General features: G+C 47.7%; 1 protein-coding gene across 1 annotated transcript in view; it reads right to left on the bottom strand.

Annotated features, from left to right (window-relative positions):
- The window catches only part of LOC139561154 (short transient receptor potential channel 5-like), a 154,159-nt gene that overhangs the window by 110,447 nt on the left and 23,011 nt on the right, over positions 1–20,701 (bottom strand). The window contains exons 2-4 of the mRNA XM_071378057.1: positions 10,844–10,988; positions 10,308–10,558; positions 52–231 (exon numbers count right to left, since the gene is read on the bottom strand). Of these exons, the coding sequence (XP_071234158.1) occupies positions 52–231; positions 10,308–10,558; positions 10,844–10,979 (567 nt within the window). The 5' untranslated portion in view covers positions 10,980–10,988. The remainder of the gene's footprint in view (positions 1–51; positions 232–10,307; positions 10,559–10,843; positions 10,989–20,701) is intronic.

Below are 20,701 nucleotides of genomic sequence, written 5' to 3'. Positions count from 1 at the left end.
GCTGGATGCGTTTCAGGACAGAAAGGACAAGAGATCCATCGAGAAGCTCACCTCAGAACTAGAAACACACTGGACACAGTCACATCGTATCTGGTGAGGCTTGGGGATGGTCACTTTCCTCTGGACCAGCAGTTTAATGATCTCATAGTTGTTGGTGTGAGCTGCCAGGATAACGGGAGTTATGTCCGGAGTAAACTCTGAGAACTGACTGTCCATCATCAGGGATGGGACCTGGGAGAGGTAATAAACAGTAAGAAATGAGTTATGAACAGTATATAAACAGCTTATGAACCCTTTATGACAGGAACGACGGCAGAGGTAGATTCTGAGAACCCACTGTGGTAGAAAGTGCAATATTGGTTCAAATGAGTTTCATTCTCTATTTCTTCGAGGTCACAATAATTACATAGTGTTTCCCCTTTCATTTCACCACAATACTTACCTGTTTCAATACGCAGAGGAAATATCCCTGATCTGACCTGTTTCAATACGCAGAGGAAATATCCCTGGTCTGACCTGTTTCAATACGCAGAGGCAATATCCCTGGTCTGACCTGTTTCAATACGCAGAGGCAATATCCCTGGTCTGACCTGTTTCAATACGCAGAGGAAATATCCCTGATCTGACCTGTTTCAATACGCAGAGGAAATATCCCTGGTCTGACCTGTTTCAATACGCAGAGGCAATATCCCTGATCTGACCTGTTTCAATACGCAGAGACAATATCCCTGATCTGACCTGTTTCAATACGCAGAGGCAATATCCCTGGTCTGACCTGTTTAAATACGCAGAGGCAATATCCCTGGTCTGACCTGTTTCAATACGCAGAGGCAATATCCCTGATCTGACCTGTTTCAATATGCAGAGGCAATATCCCTGGTCTGACCTGTTTCAATACGCAGAGGCAATATCCCTGATCTTTATTTTATTTTATTTTTTATTTTTTTGGACTACTTCCGGGTTGGAGCGAGCGGTCGCATTTCGCTCCGCAGGTAGTATAACTTTTCATTACATTTCATTATAGTACAACGGTTTGATTTGTCTGATCTTAGCAATTTCTTCTTAGCTAGCTACATAGCCGTCTTTGTATCAAAGATAATTGCGTAATTATCGTAATTCGTAATTATCGTAATTCGTCGTCCTAACGTAGTCAACACTGCTATCTGGCCAGCAGCTAGCCAGCTAGCCAGCTAGCCAGCTAGCCAACGTCCACCGTCTACCGAATAGCAGCACTGTAGAAACTAGTGCACTCAACGGAACGACTTGATTAGTGTAGTGTTAGCTAGCTACATAGTTGTCTTTGCTGTCTTCGTATCCAAGATAATTGTGTAGTTTAGAGTGTGTAGTTTTAGAGTGATTATCTTAATTTACCGAGGTTAGCTAGCCAGCTATTTGTCGTCCTTCTTAACGTAGGAAACACTGCTAGCTAGCCAACAGCTAGCCAACGTCTACCGAATAGCAGCACTGTAGAAACTATTACATTCAACGGAACGACTTGATTAGCGTAGTGTTAGCTATCTACATAGTTGTCTTTGCTGTCTTCGTATCCAAGATAATTGTGTAGATTACAGTAATTATCGTAATTTACCGAGGTTAGCTCGCCAGCTATTTGTCGTCCCTCTTAACGTAGGAAACACTGCTAGCTAGCCAGCAGCTAGCCAGCTAGCCAACGTCTACCGTCTACCGAATAGCAGCACTGTAGAGACTATTACATTACAACGGAACGACTTGGTTAGTGTAGTGTTAGCTAGCTACATAGTTGTCTTTGCTGTCAAGATAATTGTGTAATTTTGAGTAATTGTCGAGGTTACCTAGCCAGTTACCGAGGCTACCTAGCCAGCTACACCTTCAAACTAAGTCAACAACGCAGCCACTGCTAGCTAGCCTACTTCAGCAGCACTGTATCATTTTTAGTCAATAAGATTTCTTGCAACGTAAGTTTAACTTTCTGAACATTCGAGACGTGTAGTCCACTTGTCATTCCAATCTCCTTTGCATTAGCGTAGCCTCTTCTGTAGCCTGTCAACTATGTGTCTGTCTATCCCTCTTCTCTCCTCTCTGCACAGACCATACAAACGCTTCACACCGCGTGGCCGCTGCCACTCTAACCTGGTGGTCCCAGCGCGCACGACCCACGTGGAGTTCCAGGTCTCCGGCAGCATCTGGAACTGCCGATTTGCGGCCAACAAGGCAGAGTTCATCTCAGCCTATGCTTCCCTCCAGTCCCTCGACTTCTTGGCACTGACGGAAACATGGATTACCACAGATAACACTGCTACTCCTACTGCTCTCTCCTCGTCTGCCCACGTGTTCTCGCACACCCCGAGAGCTTCTGGTCAGCGGGGTGGTGGCACTGGGATCCTCATCTCTCCCAAGTGGACATTCTCTCTTTCTCCCCTGACCCATCTGTCTATCGCCTCCTTTGAATTCCATGCTGTCACAGTTACCAGCCCTTTCAAGCTTAACATCCTTATCATTTATCGCCCCCCAGGTTCCCTTGGAGAGTTCATCAATGAGCTTGACGCCTTGATAAGCTCCTTTCCTGAGGATGGCTCACCTCTCACAGTTCTGGGTGACTTTAACCTCCCCACGTCTACCTTTGACTCATTCCTCTCTGCCTCCTTCTTTCCACTCCTCTCCTCTTTTGACCTCACCCTCTCACCTTCCCCCCCTACTCACAAGGCAGGCAATACGCTTGACCTCATCTTTACTAGATGCTGTTCTTCCACTAATCTCATTGCAACTCCCCTCCAAGTCTCCGACCACTACCTTGTATCCTTTTCCCTCTCGCTCTCATCCAACACTTCCCACACTGCCCCTACTCGGATGGTATCGCGCCGTCCCAACCTTCGCTCTCTCTCCCCCGCTACTCTCTCCTCTTCCATCCTATCATCTCTTCCCTCTGCTCAAACCTTCTCCAACCTATCTCCTGATTCTGCCTCCTCAACCCTCCTCTCCTCCCTTTCTGCATCCTTTGATTCTCTATGTCCCCTATCCTCCAGGCCGGCTCGGTCCTCCCCTCCTGCTCCGTGGCTCGACGACTCATTGCGAGCTCACAGAACAGGGCTCCGGGCAGCCGAGCGGAAATGGAGGAAAACTCGCCTCCCTGCGGACCTGGCATCCTTTCACTCCCTCCTCTCTACATTCTCCTCTTCTGTCTCTGCTGCTAAAGCCACTTTCTACCACTCTAAATTCCAAGCATCTGCCTCTAACCCTAGGAAGCTCTTTGCCACCTTCTCCTCCCTCCTGAATCCTCCTCCCCCTCCCCCCCCCCCCCCCCCCCTCCTCCCTCTCTGCGGATGACTTCGTCAACCATTTTGAAAAGAAGGTCGACGACATCCGATCCTCGTTTGCTAAGTCAAACGACACCGCTGGTTCTGCTCACACTGTCCTACCCTGTGCTTTGACCTCTTTCTCCCCTCTCTCTCCAGATGAAATCTCGCGTCTTGTGACGGCCGGCCGCCCAACAACCTGCCCGCTTGACCCTATCCCCTCCTCTCTTCTCCAGACCATTTCCGGAGACCTTCTCCCTTACCTCACCTCGCTCATCAACTCGTCCTTGACCGCTGGCTACGTCTCTTCCGTCTTCAAGAGAGCGAGAGTTGCACCCCTTCTGAAAAAACCTACACTCGATCCCTCTGATGTCAACAACTACAGACCAGTATCCCTTCTTTCTTTTCTCTCCAAAACTCTTGAACGTGCCGTCCTTGGCCAGCTCTCCTGCTATCTCTCTCAGAATGACCTTCTTGATCCAAATCAGTCAGGTTTCAAGACTAGTCATTCAACTGAGACTGCTCTTCTCTGTGTCACGGAGGCGCTCCGCACTGCTAAAGCTAACTCTCTCTCCTCTGCTCTCATCCTTCTAGACCTATCGGCTGCCTTTGATACTGTGAACCATCAGATCCTCCTCTCCACCCTCTCCGAGTTGAGCATCTCTGGCGCTGCCCACGCTTGGATTGCGTCCTACCTGACAGGTCGCTCCTACCAGGTGGCGTGGCGAGAATCTGTCTCCGCACCACGTGCTCTCACCACTGGTGTCCCCCAGGGCTCTGTTCTAGGCCCTCTCCTATTCTCGCTATACACCAAGTCACTTGGCTCTGTCATATCCTCACATGGTCTCTCCTATCATTGCTATGCAGACGACACACAATTAATCTTCTCCTTTCCCCCTTCTGATAACCAGGTGGCGAATCGCATCTCTGCATGTCTGGCAGACATATCAGTGTGGATGACGGATCACCACCTCAAGCTGAACCTCGGCAAGACGGAGCTGCTCTTCCTCCCGGGGAAGGACTGCCCGTTCCATGATCTTGCCATCACGGTTGACAACTCCATTGTGTCCTCCTCCCAGAGCGCTAAGAACCTTGGCGTGATCCTGGACAACACCCTGTCGTTCTCAACCAACATCAAGGCGGTTACCCGTTCCTGTAGGTTCATGCTCTACAACATTCGCAGAGTACGACCCTGCCTCACACAGGAAGCGGCGCAGGTCCTAATCCAGGCACTTGTCATCTCCCGTCTGGATTACTGCAACTCGCTGTTGGCTGGGCTCCCTGCCTGTGCGATTAAACCCCTACAACTCATCCAGAACGCTGCAGCCCGTCTGGTGTTCAACCTTCCCAAGTTCTCTCACGTCACCCCGCTCCTCCGCTCTCTCCACTGGCTTCCAGTTGAAGCTCGCATCCGCTACAAGACCATGGTGCTTGCCTACGGAGCTGTGAGGGGAACGGCACCTCCGTACCTTCAGGCTCTGATCAGGCCCTACACCCAAACAAGGGCACTGCGTTCATCCACCTCTGGCCTGCTCGCCTCCCTACCTCTGAGGAAGTACAGCTCCCGCTCAGCCCAGTCAAAACTGTTCGCTGCTCTGGCACCCCAATGGTGGAACAAACTCCCCCACGACGCCAGGTCAGCGGAATCAATCACCACCTTCCGGAGACACCTGAAACCCCACCTCTTTAAGGAATACCTAGGATAGGATAAAGTAATCCTTCTAACCCCCCCCCCCCCCCCCTTAGAGTTAGATGCACTATTGTAAAGTGGTTGTTCCACTGGACATCATAAGGTGAATGCACCAACTTGTAAGTCGCTCTGGATAAGAGCGTCTGCTAAATGACTTAAATGTAAATGTAAAATGTAATCTGGCCTGTTTCAATTCGCAGAGGCAATATCCCTGGTCTGACCTGTTTCAATACGCAGAGGCAATATCCCTGATCTGACCTGTTTCAATACGCAGAGGCAATATCCCTGATCTGACCTGTTTCAATACGCAGAGACAATATCCCTGATCTACATCCCCCCCTCTCTCTTTCTCTCCTACACCCAGGTTTTGTTATCTCAGTTCGTAAATTCCTGGAGGAGACCCTCTCCCCCTGGCCAGGCAGAAAGAGACACATAGAGAGAACAAAGGATTTCACCTGGCGAACTCCTAAATCCCCAAAATGGGATTTTGATACAAAATGTCCACTTGTGAGGAGGTGGGAATGGTCCGTGGACACTTAAGGGACGGGTATGACGAGTGTGTTTCATTTGGTGACCTCAGAGAGGACAGGAAACACACAGGACTATATCTCTGAATATGTACATTTCTCAATTATGGGGTTTGCATCTAATTATTGTATAAAACGAATGAGTAAAGATTAAACTATTTGTGAAATGATGTAATGTGATGTTAAACCTTTAATGAAAGAGACTTGTATTCCCTGTAAAGTTTAACTAAGTCATTGGCCCGCCCCCGTGAGAACAGACATGATCTGGCGTCAAGGAACAGCCCTTTTCTACTGTTACGAATAAAACCCCCTCCTGAGGAAATCCTCTTCAGACCACGCATACCTTGATGGACAACGAGGGGGCGCAGGGTTGAGTTTAGACCACAAAAACCTCAGTTTAAGCTAAGGTTGTAATGGTTGTTGAATTGCTAACCATACCGCATGGAGCATTGGCTACACGGCTGGAAATGGTTAAAGTTCCGGGACAATTGATGCCGGCTATACGCACCAGGTCTCCAGTGTACCTTCACAACCCAGTGCGTCCTGTGCCAGCTCCTTGCACTCTCCCTCAAGTGCGCTTTCCCCATCAGGTCCGTCCTGTTCCTGCTCCTCGCACTCGCCCTGAGGTGCGTGTCATCAGCCCGGTGCCACCGGTACCGGTCCCACGCATCAGGTCTCCAGTGCGCCTCCACAGTCCAGTACGTCCTGTGCCTCTTCCCCGCACTTGCCCTGAGGTGCGTGTCATTAGCCCGGTGCCACGCATCAAGCCTCCAGTGCGCCTCCCCAGTCCAGAGCTTCCGGCGACAGTTCCCAGTCCAGAGCTTCCGGCGACAGTTCCCAGTCCAGAGCTTCCGGCGACAGTTCCCAGTCCAGAGCTTCCGGCGACAGTTCCCAGTCCAGAGCTTCCGGCGACAGTTCCTAGTCCAGAGCTTCCGGTGACGTTTCACAGTCCGTAACCTCCAACGACGGACCACAGTCCAGAACCTCCTGAGACGGTCTACGGTCCGGAACCTCCTGAGACGGTCCACAGTCCGGAGCCTCCAGCGACGGTCCCCGGTCCAGAGCCTCCAGCACCGAATCCTCCAGTGACGGTCGGCGGTCCAGACCCTCCAGCGACGGTCGGCGGTCCAGAGCCTCCAGCGACGGTCGGCGGTCCAGAGCCTCCAGCGATGGTCGGCAGTACAGAGCCTCGAGCGACGGTCGGCGGTCCAGAGCCTTCAGCAGGGATTCTCAGTCCAGAGCCTCCTGCGACGATCTACGGTCAGGTTCCTCCTGCGACGATCTACGGTCAGGTTCCTCTGGCGACGATCCACGGTCCGGGGCCTCCAGAGACGACCCACGGTCCGGAGCTTCCAGAGCTGCGTCCAGAACCAGAGCCGCCACCAAGGGTAGATGCCCACCCGAACCCTCCCCTATAGGTTCAGGTTTGCGGCCGGAAGTCCGCACCTTTGGGGGGGGGGTACTGTCACGCCCTGACCTTAGATATCTGTTTTTCTATATATTTTGGTTAGGTCAGGGTGTGACTAGGGTGGGTACTCTAGTGTTGTATGTCTAGGGTTTTTGTATGTGTAGGGTTTTTGTATGTCTAGGGTTTTTGTATGTCTAGGGTTGTTGTCATCTAGGTGTATTGTATGTCTATGTTGGCCTGATATGGTGCCCAATCAGAGACAGCTGTTTATCGTTGTCTCTGATTGGGGATCATATTTAGGTAGCCATTTCCCTTTTGTGTTTGTGGGATCTTGTTCTATGTTTAGTTGCCTGTCTGCACTCTTCGTACAGCTTCACGTTTCGTTCGTTGTTCTTTATTGTTTTTGTTTAGTGAGTTTCTCTTTATTAAAATGATGGAACTCTATGTACGCTGTGCCTTGGTCTCATCATTACAATGAACGTGACAAACGTAGAAACATAGAGACATAGAAACATAGAAATGTAGAAACATAGAAATGTAGAAACGTAGCAATGTTCACATATGTTGATGTTGGGGTGGTGCTGGAGATGATTACATTTCTCTTTAAGGTTTGGGACCCTCAGAGGCAGACCTGGGGGGTTAAGGTTTGGGACCCTCAGAGGCCGACCTGGGGGGTTAAGGTTTGGGACCCTCAGAGGCAGACCTGGGGGGTTAAGTTTGGGACCCTCAGAGGCAGACCTGGGGGGTTAAGTTTGGGACCCTCAGAGGCAGACCTGGGGGGTTAAGTTTGGGACCCTCAGAGGCAGACCTGGGGGGTTAAGTTTGGGACCCTCAGAGGCAGACCTGGGGGGTTAAGGTTTGGGACCCTCAGAGACAGACCTGGGGGGTTAAGTTTTGGGACCCTCAGAGGCCGACCTGGGGGGTTAAGTTTGGGACTCTCAGAGGCAGACCTGGGGGGTTAAGGTTTGGGACCCTCAGAGACCGACCTGGGGGGTTAAGTTTTGGGACCCTCAGAGGCAGACCTGGGGGGTTAAGTTTGGGACCCTCAGAGGCAGACCTGGGGGGTTAAGTTTGGGACCCTCAGAGGCAGACCTGGGGGGTTAAGGTTTGGGACCCTCAGAGGCAGACCTGGGGGGTTAAGTTTTGGGACCCTCAGAGGCCGACCTGGGGGGTTAAGTTTGGGACCCTCGGAGGCAGACCTGGGGGGTTAAGGTTTGGGACCCTCAGAGGCCGACCTGGGGGGTTAAGTTTGGGACCCTCAGAGGCCGACCTGGGGGGTTAAGTTTGGGACCCTCAGAGGCCGACCTGGGGGGTTAAGTTTGGGACCCTCAGAGGCAGACCTGGGGGGTTAAGTTTGGGACCCTCAGAGGCAGACCTGGGGGGTTACGGTTTGGGACCCTCAGAGGCCGACCTGGGGGGTTACGGTTTGGGATAGGGTTGAAATAGAATGAGTGAGTTTCACACAGAACATGAAACATGACATCATACAAAACATAAAACATGACATCATGCAGAACATTAATAGGACAGAACTAAATAAATACTGGGAGGACAAGGGGAGAAAGAGGAGGACAGGGGGAGAAAGAGGAGGACAGGGGGAGAAAGAGGAGGACAGGGAGGGAAAGAGGAGGACAGGGGGGGAAAGAGGAGGACAGGGGGAGGAAGAGGACGAAAGGAGGGGAAAAGACGGTCTGCATGAAAGAACTTTGTCTTCATTATCTTAAAAAGGAACTTAGAAAGGAGTTAATGAAAGACAATGATTTATAGAGAGAGTGATAGTGGTTTAGTTTCTTTCATCTCTCTAAGGAGTGGAGGCTCTTTCTGTAAATCGCTCTCTCCCTCCCTCTATCTCTCGCTCTCCCTCCATCTTTCTCTCTCTCCCTCCCCCCAATCTCTCCCCCCTCCCTGCATCTCTCTCTCTCTCTCTGTGTGTGAAACATTGGAGATGTCTGCAATGTCTCATCAGTGGCAAGATAAAAGGTCACACACACACACACTTTCGCTCATCTTGTCACCGACTTCAAACTTCAAAGACGGTGAAAGAAGGTGTAGAAAACTGTAAGATCTCCCTTTCTTCATCTCTGTCTCCCTCCCTGAATAACTGTGAAATTCCATTTCAGTTATTCAGAGTGGAGAGAGAGAGAGAGGAATAGACCAGATGAAGAGAATGAGAGAGAGAGAGACAGAGAGTAATATATGAAGGGCAGGATGAGGTGAGAGTAATATATGGAGGGAGGGATGAGGGGGAGAGTAATATATGAAGGGCAGGATGAGGTGAGAGTAATATATGGAGGGAGGGATGAGGGGGAGAGTAATATATGGAGGGAGGGATGAGGGGGAAAGTAATATATGGAGGGAGGGATGAGGGGGAGAGTAATATATGAAGGGAGGGATGAGGGGGAGAGTAATATATGGAGGGAGGGATGAGGGGGAAAGTAATATATGGAGGGAGGGATGAGAGGGAGAGTAATATATGGAGGGAAGGATGAGAGGGAGAGTAATATATGGAGGGAGGGATGAGGGGGAGAGTAATATATGGAGGGAGGGATGAGGGGGAGAGTAATATATGGAGGGAGGGATGAGGGGGAGAGTAATATATGGAGGGAGGGATGAGGGGGAGAGTAATATATGGAGGGAGGGATGAGGGGAGAGTAATATATGGAGGGAGGGATGAGGGGGAGAGTAATATATGGAGGGAAGGATGAGGGGGAGAGTAATATATGGAGGGAAGGATGAGAGGGAGAGTAATATATGGAGGGAGGGATGAGGGGGAGAGTAATATATGGAGGGAGGGATGAGGGGGAGAGTAATATATGGAGGGAGGGATGAGGGGGAGAGTAATATATGGAGGGAGGGATGAGGGGAGAGTAATATATGGAGGGAGGGATGAGGGGGAGAGTAATATATGGAGGGAAGGATGAGGGGGAGAGTAATATATGGAGGGAGGGATGAGGGGAGAGTAATATATGGAGGGAGGGATGAGGGGGAGAGTAATATATGGAGGGGGAGAGTAATATATGGAGGGAGGGATGAGGGGGAGAGTATTTATTTTCCCTTTTGTACTTTAACTATTTGCACATCGTTACAACATTGTATATAGACATGATATAACATAATATGACATGTGACATGTATTTATTCTTTTGGAACTTGTGAGTGTTTACTGTTCATTTTAATTGTTTTTTTCACTTTTGTTTATTATGTGTGTGTGTGTGTGTGTGTGTGTGTGTGTGTGTGTGTGTGTGTGTGTGTGTGTACACAAAGACGTCCAACCACACTCCACTCAGGCTGGGGGGGTTGCCATAGTGATATAGAATCTGGAAAATGTCCAGGAATTTATGGTGAAACACACTCTCTGTAAAACACACACACACACACACACACACACAGAGACACTGTAACACACCTACCTGTTTCTCTCCACCAGGTCTCCTATGAGACAGCAGCAACTCCACGGCCCCCACCACCTCTTTCCGTATGGCGTAGAGAAGGGCGTCTCCCGTAGCAACCCCGTGGTCCAGAAGTAGCTCCATCACCTCCAGGTTCTCGTTCTCGATAGCGATGAGCAGCGCGCTCCGCCCCAGAGGGTCCAGACAGTTCACATCTATATTGTAGTATACCTCCGCCTCGTGCAGAGCATGTTTCACACCTGCATAGTCCCCTGGAGACAGAGGGTTAGGGGACAGAGGGGTAGGGGACAGAGGGGTAGGGGACAGAGGGTTAATAAGGGGACAGAGGGTTAGGGGACAGAGGGGTAGGGGACAGAGGGGGACAGAGGGGTAGGGGACAGAGGGTTAATAAGGGGACAGAGGGGTAGGGGACAGAGGGGTAGGGGACAGATGATATTGAGATATTATCAAAGATCATAATCAAATAACTTACATTTCTGGGTATTGACATATTAATATTATATATATTATATACCACAACATGGTATGTATATTACCTTTCTCTACGGCGGTGAGGTAGGCCCTCTCCTCAGCAGAGAGCTCCAACTCAGCCCGAACAATCTGCAGTGGGATTCTGTCCCGGTATGGAGAGTAACTCACCTTCTTATAATACAGCTGAGCCATTGGATTCATCTTTCCTGGCTGAGAGGGAGCAGGGGGAAGGGGAAGGGGGGAGAGAGAGAGAGAAGGGGGGGAGAGAAGGGAGAGAGATAAGGGGAGAGAGAGAAGGGAGAGAGGGGGGGTGGGGAGAGAGAGAAGGGGGGAGAGAAGGGAGAGAGGGGGGTGGGGAGAGAGAGAAGGGGGTGGGGAGAGAAGGGAGAGAGGGGGGGTGGGGAGAGAGAGATTTAAATCATATATCTCACCATCAAAATAGCACACAGCCTCTCAAAACATCTGGTTTGTCCTTGTCCTACAGTAGTGGACATAGAGTTGGCTAAGGCAGAGAACAGGTGTTGGCTAAGGCAGAGAACAGGAGTTGGCTAAGGCAGAGAACAGGAGTTGGCTAAGGCAGAGAACAGGAGTTGGCTAAGGCAGAGAACAGGTGTTGGCTAAGGCAGAGAACAGGAGTTGGCTAAGGCAGAGAACAGGAGTTGGCTAAGGCAGAGAACAGGAGTTGGCTAAGGCAGAGAACAGGAGTTGGCTAAGGCAGAGAACAGGTGTTGGCTAAGGCAGAGAACAGGAGTTGGCTAAGGCAGAGAACAGGAGTTGGCTAAGGCAGAGAACAGGAGTTGGCTAAGGCAGAGAACAGGAGTTGGCTAAGGCAGAGAACAGGTGTTGGCTAAGGCAGAGAACAGGTGTTGGCTAAGGCAGAGAACAGGTGTTGGCTAAGGCAGAGAACAGAAGTTGGCTAAGGCAGAGAACAGGAGTTGGCTAAGGCAGAGAACAGGAGTTGGCCAAGGCAGAGAACAGGAGTTGGCCAAGGCAGAGAACAGGTGTTGGCTAAGGCATAGAACAGGAGTTGGCTAAGGCAGAGAACAGGAGTTGGCTAAGGCAGAGAACAGGAGTTGGCTAAGGCAGAGAACAGGAGTTGGCTAAGGCAGAGAACAGGTGTTGGCTAAGGCAGAGAACAGGTGTTGGCTAAGGCAGAGAACAGGTGTTGGCTAAGGCAGAGAACAGGAGTTGGCTAAGGCAGAGAACAGGAGTTGGCTAAGGCAGAGAACAGGAGTTGGCTAAGGCAGAGAACAGGAGTTGGCTAAGGCAGAGAACAGGAGTTGGCTAAGGCAGAGAACTAGAGTTGGCTAAGGCAGAGAACAGGAGTTGGCTAAGGCAGAGAACAGGTGTTGGCTAAGGCAGAGAACTAGAGTTGGCTAAGGCAGAGAACAGGTATTGGCTAAGGCAGAGAACAGGAGTTGGCTAAGGCAGAGAACTAGAGTTGGCTAAGGCAGAGAACTAGAGTTGGCTAAGGCAGAGAACAGGAGTTGGCTAAGGCAGAGAACTAGAGTTGGCTAAGGCAGAGAACAGGAGTTGGCTAAGGCAGAGAACAGGAGTTGGCTAAGGCAGAGAACAGGAGTTGGCTAAGGCAGAGAACAGGAGTTGGCTAAGGCAGAGAACTAGAGTTGGCTAAGGCAGAGAACTAGAGTTGGCTAAGGCAGAGAACAGGATTTGGCTAAGGCAGAGAACAGGATTTGGCTAAGGCAGAGAACAGGTGTTGGCTAAGGCAGAGAACAGGTGTTGGCTAAGGCAGAGAACAGGTGTTGGCTAAGGCAGAGAACAGGTGTTGGCTAAGGCAGAGAACAGGTGTTGGCTAAGGCAGAGAACAGGAGTTGGCTAAGGTAGAGAACAGGAGGCGGCTAAGGCAGAGAACAGGTGTTGGCTAAGGCAGAGAACAGGAGTTGGCTAAGGCAGAGAACAGGTGTTGGCTAAGGCAGAGAACAGGTGTTGGCTAAGGCAGAGAACAGGTGTTGGCTAAGGCAGAGAACAGGAGTTGGCTAAGGCAGAGAACAGGAGTTGGCTAAGGTAGAGAACAGGAGTTGGCTAAGGCAGAGAACAGGAGTTGGCTAAGGCAGAGAACTAGAGTTGGCTAAGGCAGAGAACAGGAGTTGGCTAAGGCAGGGAACTAGAGTTGGCTAAGGCAGGGAACTAGAGTTGGCTAAGGCAGGGAACTAGAGTTGGCTAAGGCAGAGAACAGGAGTTGGCTAAGGCAGAGAACAGGAGTTGGCTAAGGCAGAGAACAGGAGTTGGCTAAGGCAGAGAACAGATGTTGGCTAAGGCAGAGAACTAGAGTTGGCTAAGGCAGAGAACTAGAGTTGGCTAAGGCAGAGAACTAGAGTTGGCTAAGGCAGAGAACAGGTGTTGGCTAAGGCAGAGAACAGGTGTTGGCTAAGGCAGAGAACAGGAGTTGGCTAAGGCAGAGAACAGGAGTTGGCTAAGGCAGAGAACAGGAGTTGGCTAAGGCAGGGAACTAGAGTTGGCTAAGGCAGAGAACAGGAGTTGGCTAAGGCAGAGAACAGGAGTTGGCTAAGGCAGAGAACAGGAGTTGGCTAAGGCAGAGAACAGATGTTGGCTAAGGCAGAGAACTAGAGTTGGCTAAGGCAGAGAACTAGAGTTGGCTAAGGCAGAGAACAGGTGTTGGCTAAGGCAGAGAACAGGTGTTGGCTAAGGCAGAGAACAGGTGTTGGCTAAGGCAGAGAACAGGAGTTGGCTAAGGCAGAGAACAGGAGTTGGCTAAGGCAGAGAACAGGGGTTGGCTAAGGCAGAGAACAGGTGTTGGCTAAGGCAGAGAACAGGAGTTGGCTAAGGCAGAGAACAGGTGTTGGCTAAGGCAGAGAACAGGTGTTGGCTAAGGCAGAGAACAGGAGTTGGCTAAGGCAGAGAACAGGAGTTGGCTAAGGCAGAGAACAGGAGTTGGCTAAGGCAGAGAACAGGAGTTGGCTAAGGCAGAGAACAGGAGTTGGCTAAGGCAGAGAACAGGTGTTGGCTAAGGCAGAGAACAGGTGTTGGCTAAGGCAGAGAACAGGTGTTGGCTAAGGCAGAGAACAGGTGTTGGCTAAGGCAGAGAACAGGTGTTGGCTAAGGCAGAGAACAGGAGTTGGCTAAGGCAGAGAACAGGAGTTGGCTAAGGCAGAGAACAGGAGTTGGCTAAGGCAGAGAACAGGAGTTGGCTAAGGCAGAGAACTAAATCTGTCAACCAGGACATTTAGTCCAAGTTCTGCAACAGAATAAATAGCAATTTAGTAAAGCACATGTTATAGATATCTGGATTGAACAGACCGCAGTAATGCGATAGAGATCAGCACTATTCTGCCAGTGTAAAGGGAATGCTGTGTGTGTGTGTGGTACTTTGCTAAATGTACTTTCCAATATGCTGATTAATTAAACAGGAAATCACACTAGCAGAGTCTGGTCTGCTGAGCTGGCTATTACAGCAATGCAGATGTACTCCTGTCTCTGTCTCGGTCTCTCTCTCTCTCTCTGTCTCTCTCTCTCTCTCTCTCTCTCTTTCTCTCTTTCTCTCTCTCTATCTATATATCTCTCTCTCTATCTCCAACTCAATTTAAGGACTCTATCTCTCTCAGTAATTAGCATTTATTACGCTGTGTGTGTGTGTGTGTGTGTGTGTGTGTGTGTGTGTGTGTGTGTGTGTGTGTGTGTGTGTGTGTGTGTGTGTGTGTGTGTGTGTGTGTGTGTGTGTGTGTGTGTGTGTGTGTGTGTGTGTGTGTGTGTGTGTGTGTGTGTGTGTGTGTGTGTGTGTGTGTGTGTGTGATGTGCTGACTTTCCTAATCTGTGAGTCATTGTCCCGATCTCCTGGGTTTGGAACGACGGACGGAAAGACGGCGACCGGAGAAATTACTTGGAAATCTCCTCAACATTGATAAACTGAGCTCTTAAACCTCCTCCACTACGTGTGTGTTGCCGTTTTAGAGGGATGAGTTGTTCAGCAACAAACCGATGCAACTTTGTCTCTCTCTCTCTCTCTCTCTCTCTCTCTCTCTCTCTCTCTCTCTCTCTCTCTCTCTCTCTCTCTCTCTCTCTCTCTCTCTCTCTCTCTCTCTCCCTCTCTCTCTCCCCTCTCTCTCCTCTCTCTCTCTCTCTCTCCCTCTCTCTCTCTCCCCTCTCTCTCTCTCCCCTCTCTCTCTCTCTCTCTCTCTCTCTCTCTCTCTCTCTCTCTCCTCTCTCTCTCTCTCTCTCTCTCTCTCTCTCTCTCTCTCTCTCTCTCTCTCTCTCTCTCTCTCTCTCTCTCTCTCTCTCTCTCTCTCTCTCTCTCTCTCTCTCTCTCTCTCTCTCTCTCTCTCTCTACCCTGGTCATGACTCTCTCTCAATTCAATTCAAGGGGCTTTATTGGCATGGGAAACATGTGTTAACATTGCCAAAGCAAGTGAGGTAGATAATATACAAAAGTGAAATAAACAATAAAAATTAACAGTAAACATTACACATACAGAAGTTTCAAAACAATAAAGACATGACAAATGTCATATTATATATATACAGTGTTGTAACAATGTACAAATGGTTAAAGCACACAAGTTAAAATAAATAAACATAAATATGGGTTGTATTTACAATGGTGTTTGTTCTTCACTGGTTGCCCTTTTCTTGTGGCAACAGGTCACAAATCTTGCTGCTGTGATGGCACACTGTGGAATTTCACCCAGTAGATATGGGAGTTTATCAAAATTGGATTTGTTTTCGAATTCTTTGTGGATCTGTGTAATCTGAGGGAAATATGTCTCTCTAATATGGTCATACATTGGGCAGGAGGTTAGGAAGTGCAGCTCAGTTTCCAACTCATTTTGTGGGCAGTGAGCACATAGCCTGTCTTCTCTTGAGAGCCATGTCTGCCTACGGCGGCCTTTCTCAATAGCAAGGCTATGCTCACTGAGTCTGTACATAGTCAAAGCTTTCCTTAAGTTTGGGTCAGTCACAGTGGTCAGGTATTCTGCCACTGTGTACTCTCTGTTTAGAGCCAAATAGCATTCTAGTTTGCTCTGTTTTTTTGTTAATTCTTTCCAATGTGTCAAGTAATTATCTTTTTGTTTTCTCATGATTTGGTTGGGTCTAATTGTGCTGTTGTCCTAGGGCTCTGTGGGGTGTGTTTGTGTTTGTGAACAGAGCCCTAGGACCAGCTTGCTTAGGGGACTCTTCTCCAGGTTCATCTCTCTGTAGGTGATGGCTTTGTTATGGAAGGTTTGGGAATCGCTTCCTTTTAGGTGGTTGTAGAATTTAACGGCTCTTTTCTGGATTTTGATAATTAGTGGGTATCGGCCTAATTCTGCTCTGCATGCATTATTTGGTGTTCTACGTTGTACACGGAGGATATTTTTGCAGAATTCTGCATGCAGAGTCTCAATTTGGTGTTTGTCCCATTTTGTGAAATCTTGGTTGGTGAGCGGACCCCAGACCTCACAACCATAAAGGGCAATGGGCTCTATGACTGATTCAAGTATTTTTAGCCAGATCCTAATTGGTATGTTGAAATTTATGTTCCTTTTGATGGCATAGAATGCCCTTCTTGCCTTGTCTCTCTCTTTCTCTACCCTGGTCAAGACTCTCTCTCTCTCTCTCTCTACCCTGGTCATGACTCTCTCTCCCAATTCAATTCAATTCAAGGGGCTTTATTGGCATGGGAAACATGTGTTAACATTGCCAAAGCAAGTGAGGTAGATATTATACAAAAGTGAAATAAACAATACAAATTAACAGTAAACATTACACATACAGAAGTTTCAAAACAATAAAGACATTACAAATTTTATATTATATATATACAGTGTTGTAACAATGTACAAATGGTTAAAGCACACAAGTTAAAATAAATAAGCATAAATATGGGTTGTATTTACAATGGTGTTTGTTCTTCACTGGTTGCCCTTTTCTTGTGGCAACAGGTCACAAATCTTGCTGCTGTGATGGCACACTGTGGAATTTCTCCCAGTAGATATGGGAGTTTATCAAAATTGGATTTGTTTTCAAATTCTTTGTGGATCTGTGTAATCTGAGGGAAATATGTCTCTCTAATATGGTCATACATTGGGCAGGAGGTTAGGAAGTGCAGCTCAGTTTCCACCTCATTTTGTGGGCAGTGTGCACATAGCCTGTCTTCTCTTGAGAGCCATGTCTGCCTACGGCGGCCTTTCTTAATAGCAAGGCTATGCTCACTGAGTCTGTACATAGTCAAAGCTTTCCTTAAGTTTGGGTCAGTCACAGTGGTCAGGTATTCTGCCACTGTGTACTCTCTGTTTAGGGCCAAATAGCATTCTAGTTTGCTCTGTTTTTTTGTTAATTCTTTCCAATGTGTCAAGTAATTATCTTTTTGTTTTCTCATGATTTGGTTGGGTCTAATTGTGCTGTTGTCCTGGGGCTCTGTGGGGTGTGTTTGTGTTTGTGAACAGAGCCCTAGGACCAGCTTGCTTAGGGGACTCTTCTCCAGGTTCATCTCTCTGTAGGTGATGGCTTTGTTATGGAAGGTTTGGATATCGCTTCCTTTTAGGTGGTTGTAGAATTTAACGGCTCTTTTCTGGATTTTGATAATTAGTGGGTATCGGCCTAATTCTGCTCTGCATGCATTATTTGGTGTTCTACGTTGTACACGGAGGATATTTTTGCAGAATTCTGCATGCAGAGTCTCAATTTGGTGTTTGTCCCATTTTGTGAAATCTTGGTTGGTGAGCGGACCCCAGACCTCACAACCATAAAGGGCAATGCTATGACTGATTCAAGTATTTTTAGCCAGATCCTAATTGGTATGTTGAAATTTATGTTCCTTTTGATGGCATAGAAGGCCCTTCTTGCCTTGTCTCTCAGATCGTTCACAGCTTTGTGGAAGTTACCTGTGGTGCTGATGTTTAGGCCGAGGTATGTATAGTTTTTTGTGTGCTCTAGGGCAACGGTGTCTAGATGGAATTTGTGGTCCTGGTGACTGGACCTTTTTTGGAACACCATTATTTTGGTCTTACTGAGATTTACTGTCAGGGCCCAGGTCTGACAGAATCTGTGCAGAAGATCTAGGTGCTGCTGTAGGCCCTCCTTGGTTGGTGACAGAAGCACCAGATCATCAGCAAACAGTAGACATTTGACTTCGGATTCTAGTAGGGTGAGACCGGGTGCTGCAGACTGTTCTAGTGCCCGCGCCAATTCGTTGATATATATGTTGAAGACGGTGGGTCTTAAGCTGCATCCCTGTCTCACCCCACGACCCTGTGTGAAGAAATGTGTGTTTTTTGCCAATTTTAACCTCACACTTGTTGTTTGTGTACATGGATTTTATAATGTCGTATGTTTTACCCCCAACACCACTTTCCATCAATTTGTATAGCAGACCCTCATGCCAAATTGAGTCGAAGGCTTTTTTGAAATCAACAAAGCATGAGAAGACTTTGCCTTTGTTTTGGTTTGTTTGGTTGTCAATTAGGGTGTGTAGGGTGAATACATGGTCTGTTGTACGGTAATTTGGTAAAAAGCCAATTTGACATTTGCTCAGTACATTGTTTTCATTGAGGAAATGTACGAGTCTGCTGTTAATGATAATGCAGAGGATTCTCCCAAGGTTACTGTTGACGCATATTCCACGGTAGTTATTGGGGTCAAATTTGTCTCCACTTTTGTGGATTGGGGTGATCAGTCCTTGGTTCCAAATATTGGGGAAGATGCCAGAGCTAAGGACGATGTTAAAGAGTTTTAGTATAGCCAATTGGAATTTGTTGTCTGTATATTTGATCATTTCATTAAGGATACCATCAACACCACAGGCCTTTTTGGGTTGGAGGGTTTTTATTTTGTCCTGTAACTCATTCAAGGTAATTGGAGAATCCAGTGGGTTCTGGTAGTCTTTAATAGTTGATTCTAGGATTTGTATTTGATCATGTATATGTTTTTGCTCTTTATTCTTTGTTATAGAGCCAAAAAGATTGGAGAAGTGGTTTACCCATACATCTCCATTTTGGATAGATAGTTCTTCGTGTTGTTGTTTGTTTAGTGTTTTCCAATTTTCCCAGAATTGGTTAGAGTCTATGGAGTCTTCAATTACATTGAGCTGATTTCTGACGTGCTGTTCCTTCTTTTTCCGTAGTGTATTTCTGTATTGTTTTAGTGATTCACCATAGTGAAGGCGTAGACTCAGGTTTTCCGGGTCTCTATGTTTTTGGTTGGACAGGTTTCTCAATTTATTTCTTAGATTTTTGCATTCTTTATCAAACCATTTGTCATTGTTGTTCATTTTCTTCGGTTTTCTATTTGAGATTTTTAGATTTGATAGGGAAGCTGATTATTATGATAATTATTATATGATTATTCTCTCTCTCTCTCGCTCTCTCTCTCTCTCTCTCTCTCTACCCTGGTCATGACTCTCTCTCTCTCTCAATTCAATTCAATTCAAGGGGCTTTATTGGCATGGGAAACATGTGTTAACATTGCCAAAGCAAGTGAGGTAGATATTATACAAAAGTGAAATAAACAATACAATACATCTCTCTCTCTCTCTCTGTCTACCCTGGTCATGACTATCTCTCTCTCTCTCTCTCTCTACCCTGGTCATGACTCTCTCTCTCTCTCTACCCTGGTCAAGACTCTCTCTCTACCCTGGTCAAGACTCTCTCTCTACCCTGGTCATGAATATCTCTCTCTCTCTCTCTCTCTCTCTCTCTCTCTCTCTCTCTCTCTCTCTCTCTCTCTCTCTCTCTCTCTCTCTCTCTCTCTCTCTCTCTCTCTCTCTCTCTCTCTCTCTCTCTCTCTCTACCCTGGTCATGACTCTCTCTCTCTCTCTACCCTGGTCAAGACTCTCTCTCTCTCTCTCTCTCTACCCTGGTCAAGACTCTCTCTCTCTCTCTCTCTCTCTCTCTACCCTGGTCATGTCTCTCTCTCTCTCTCTCTCTCTCTCTCTCTACCCTGGTCAAGACTCTCTCTCTCTCTCTCTACCCTGGTCAAGACTCTCTCTCTCTCTCTCTACCCTGGTCAAGACTCTCTCTCTCTCTCTCTACCCTGGTCAAGACTCTCTCTCTCTCTCTCTCTACCCTGGTCAAGACTCTCTCTCTCTCTCTCTACCCTGGTCAAGACTCTCTCTCTCTCTCTCGCTCTACCCTGGTCATGTCTCTCTCTCTCTCTCTCTCTCTCTCTCTCTCTCTCTCTCGCTCTACCCTGGTCATGTCTCTCTCTCTCTCTCTCTCAATTCAATTCAATTCAATTGACTTTATTGACATGGCAAGTTATTATTACTTACATTGTCAAAGTATACATATCGAAAAATTTAAATAAAATATATATGTATATATATACACAAAATATATATATATTTATATATAAATAAATGGTGGGACTAACAGTAATAATAATAGTAGTAGTGGACATGGGATTACCATTAATAACAGCTACAACAACAATATTAATCAGAACAACAATACATTAAAGCAACAGTAGTAGACCAGTGTCAACATGACTGAGAAGACACATGACCTGGTACGAAAGACAAAACAAAACTAAGCTAAATGGGAAATATTATCAACATTACTTTGCATTTTTCACTGGCTGTCCCTCAGGCTGTGGCAGGAGGACACATATTTGGCTGCCAAAACTGCACATTTTGGCTTTTCACCCAACAAATATTTGAATTTTTCTTCATCTTTTATAGTTTCAAATTCTTTGTATTGAATTATAATTTTGGGAAAGAAATATGCTCTTAGGTCTGAGTATTTGTCACAGTGTAGTAGGAAATGCACTTCTGTCTCTACCTCTCCCCTGGAGCAGAGTGAGCACAGCCTGTCCTCCCTGGGCAGCCAGGTTTGTCTGTGACGACCGGTCTCTATAGCCAGACTGTGCTCACTGAGTCTGTACCTAGTCAATGTTTTCCTCAGTTTTCTATCAGTCACAGTGGTCAGATAGTCTGCCACCATGTACTGTCTGTTTAGAGCCAAATAGCATTG

This window comes from Salvelinus alpinus, chromosome 31 (genome assembly GCF_045679555.1).
Source record: "Salvelinus alpinus chromosome 31, SLU_Salpinus.1, whole genome shotgun sequence".
NCBI lineage: Eukaryota > Metazoa > Chordata > Actinopteri > Salmoniformes > Salmonidae > Salvelinus > Salvelinus alpinus.
The sequence above is the reverse complement of the archived record's forward strand: the minus strand, read 5'-3'. Positions and strand labels throughout refer to the sequence as shown.